The sequence below is a fragment of the Onychostruthus taczanowskii genome, unplaced genomic scaffold (genome assembly GCF_017590055.1).
Source record: "Onychostruthus taczanowskii isolate IOZ18803 unplaced genomic scaffold, ASM1759005v1 scaffold53, whole genome shotgun sequence".
Lineage (NCBI taxonomy): Eukaryota > Metazoa > Chordata > Aves > Passeriformes > Passeridae > Onychostruthus > Onychostruthus taczanowskii.
The window spans coordinates 2,958,276-2,960,034 of record NW_024502902.1 but is presented as its reverse complement, the minus strand read 5'-3'; the positions used below and the strand labels follow the sequence as shown (position 1 = coordinate 2,960,034).

At 51.4% G+C, this 1,759-nt stretch overlaps 1 protein-coding gene across 1 annotated transcript; it reads right to left on the bottom strand.

Annotated features, from left to right (window-relative positions):
* Positions 1 to 209: 209 nt before the first annotated feature.
* LOC121342477 (endosome-associated-trafficking regulator 1-like) lies at positions 210 to 1,536 on the bottom strand. Its single transcript, XM_041416963.1, is given in 2 exon segments — positions 210 to 396; positions 398 to 1,536. Coding segments are annotated over 2 exon segments (1,326 nt in total).
* Between the last annotated feature and the right edge of the window lie 223 nt (positions 1,537 to 1,759).

Genomic DNA, 1,759 nt, shown 5'->3' with positions numbered 1-1,759 from the left:
TCCACAGTGCCCAAACAGAGTATCAGCAGCTAAAATCACATCACTACCTGCTACTGGTACTTAATCACAAGGAAAGTATTTCCACAAAGGATGAAGGCTACCAGTCTGAGCACACACATTTGAGAGTGGGAAAGTAAATGCTTTTATTTGCATTAAATGGTTACGAGTGAGAAAATTATGGCCTCGGACTGTGCACGGATCCATGCAACTCACACAGAACTGCACTCATAGATCTTTCTATGCTTAAAATTTGGGAATTTTTCTGGTGGATTCAAGAACCTCAGTAACAATGGGCAGCATTTCTGAGGCAGGAACTGCCTGAGGGAGGCGTCATTGCCCATTATGAGTTTGTGGGAGTTTTGCCTGGTGAAGTCTAAGCTGTGCTTCACTGCTTCCAGGCCAGTCTGTTCTCAGTTTTTCATTCTCCAGCTTGCATCTCTCCAGCTGTCCTTGGAGAATAAAGATCTGCTGCTTCAGCCTCTCCACGTTTGTTTCGGCATTCAGGGCGCGCTGGGTCTCTAGCTGAAGATAACACTCAGTCTGGCGGACTAAGGACTGGAGCTCTTGGGATTCCCGCTCTCGTTCAGCCTGGCTGATCTTCAGCTGATCCTTCAGGCTCGCCACCATGCACGCCTGTCTCTTCAAGTTGTTCTGGAAGTTCTTAAACATTGTCCCGGCCATGGCATTGTCCTTCCTGAGTGCAGCATTCTCTCCCTGGAGCCTGTCATACTGTTCCCTGAGCACTTTGTATTCTTCCCTGAGCATGACATCCTCCCCCACGAACACAGCCCTGTCCTTCTTGAGCCGTTTGAACGCCTGCCTGAGTGTAAAATTCTCCGCCTCGAGCATGACGTTCGCATTCCTGAGCATTCCATACTCCGACCTGAGGATGCTGTTCTCCTGCCACAGTGAGTAGTAGGTCGGCTGCAGGGGCTGCGACTCTCCATCCTTGCTGTCCTCGCCGCCCTCCTCGCGCAGCACCTGGGGCTCCGCTCCCGTGGTGCTCTCTGGCTGTCCCACGTAATTGTCACTGACATGGGCCTGTGTGGCAGCGGCCTCTGTCCCCAGGTGCTGGCCTGAGCTGTGCTGGAGAGAGTCATGGAAGCCACTTGGTGCTGTACCGGCCTTTTGGGGGGCAGGAAACGGCTGATGCCCAGGAAGGTGGTAGGTCGGGCTGGGCTTCTCATCTCCAGCCAAGCTGTCGGACATTCTCATGTCTTGGTAAAATGGTTCCTGAAACTCCTGATTTTCCTTCTCAAGCCTCAGTTCATGATTGGCCAACCCCACCTGTTTATCTTTCACCATGTAAGAGTCCCCAGGAGTTGTGAAAGATGTGGGTTCTCCCAGATTCTCTGTCTTATTTTCATCTGTGCTCTTACTGCTCTTGCACGAGGGTGAAGGAGGGTCAGAACGGTGGGAATTCCCTGGTTCTTCACTGTTATCATCACCACCACCATCGTTGACATCACCTGGCAAGCCTTGAGATTCTGGGTAGACCATCATCATTAGCCCAAAGATGCGAACTGGCCGCGACATTTTTCAGGATGCTCTCAGCTGCAGTAAGCAGGAATATCCAAATTGTGTTCCTGGAGTGCAGGCCATACAGGCTGTTGACACTGACAAGCAGTGTGCCACCTTCTGCAGCCTCAGCAATGCTTGTTGTGGCCACCCAAATCCCTCTGTTTAGAACACCATAATGTTCAGGAGAGCCACACACCTCTGCATCTTGGCTCTGGGGACAACTGGAACCACCAACATT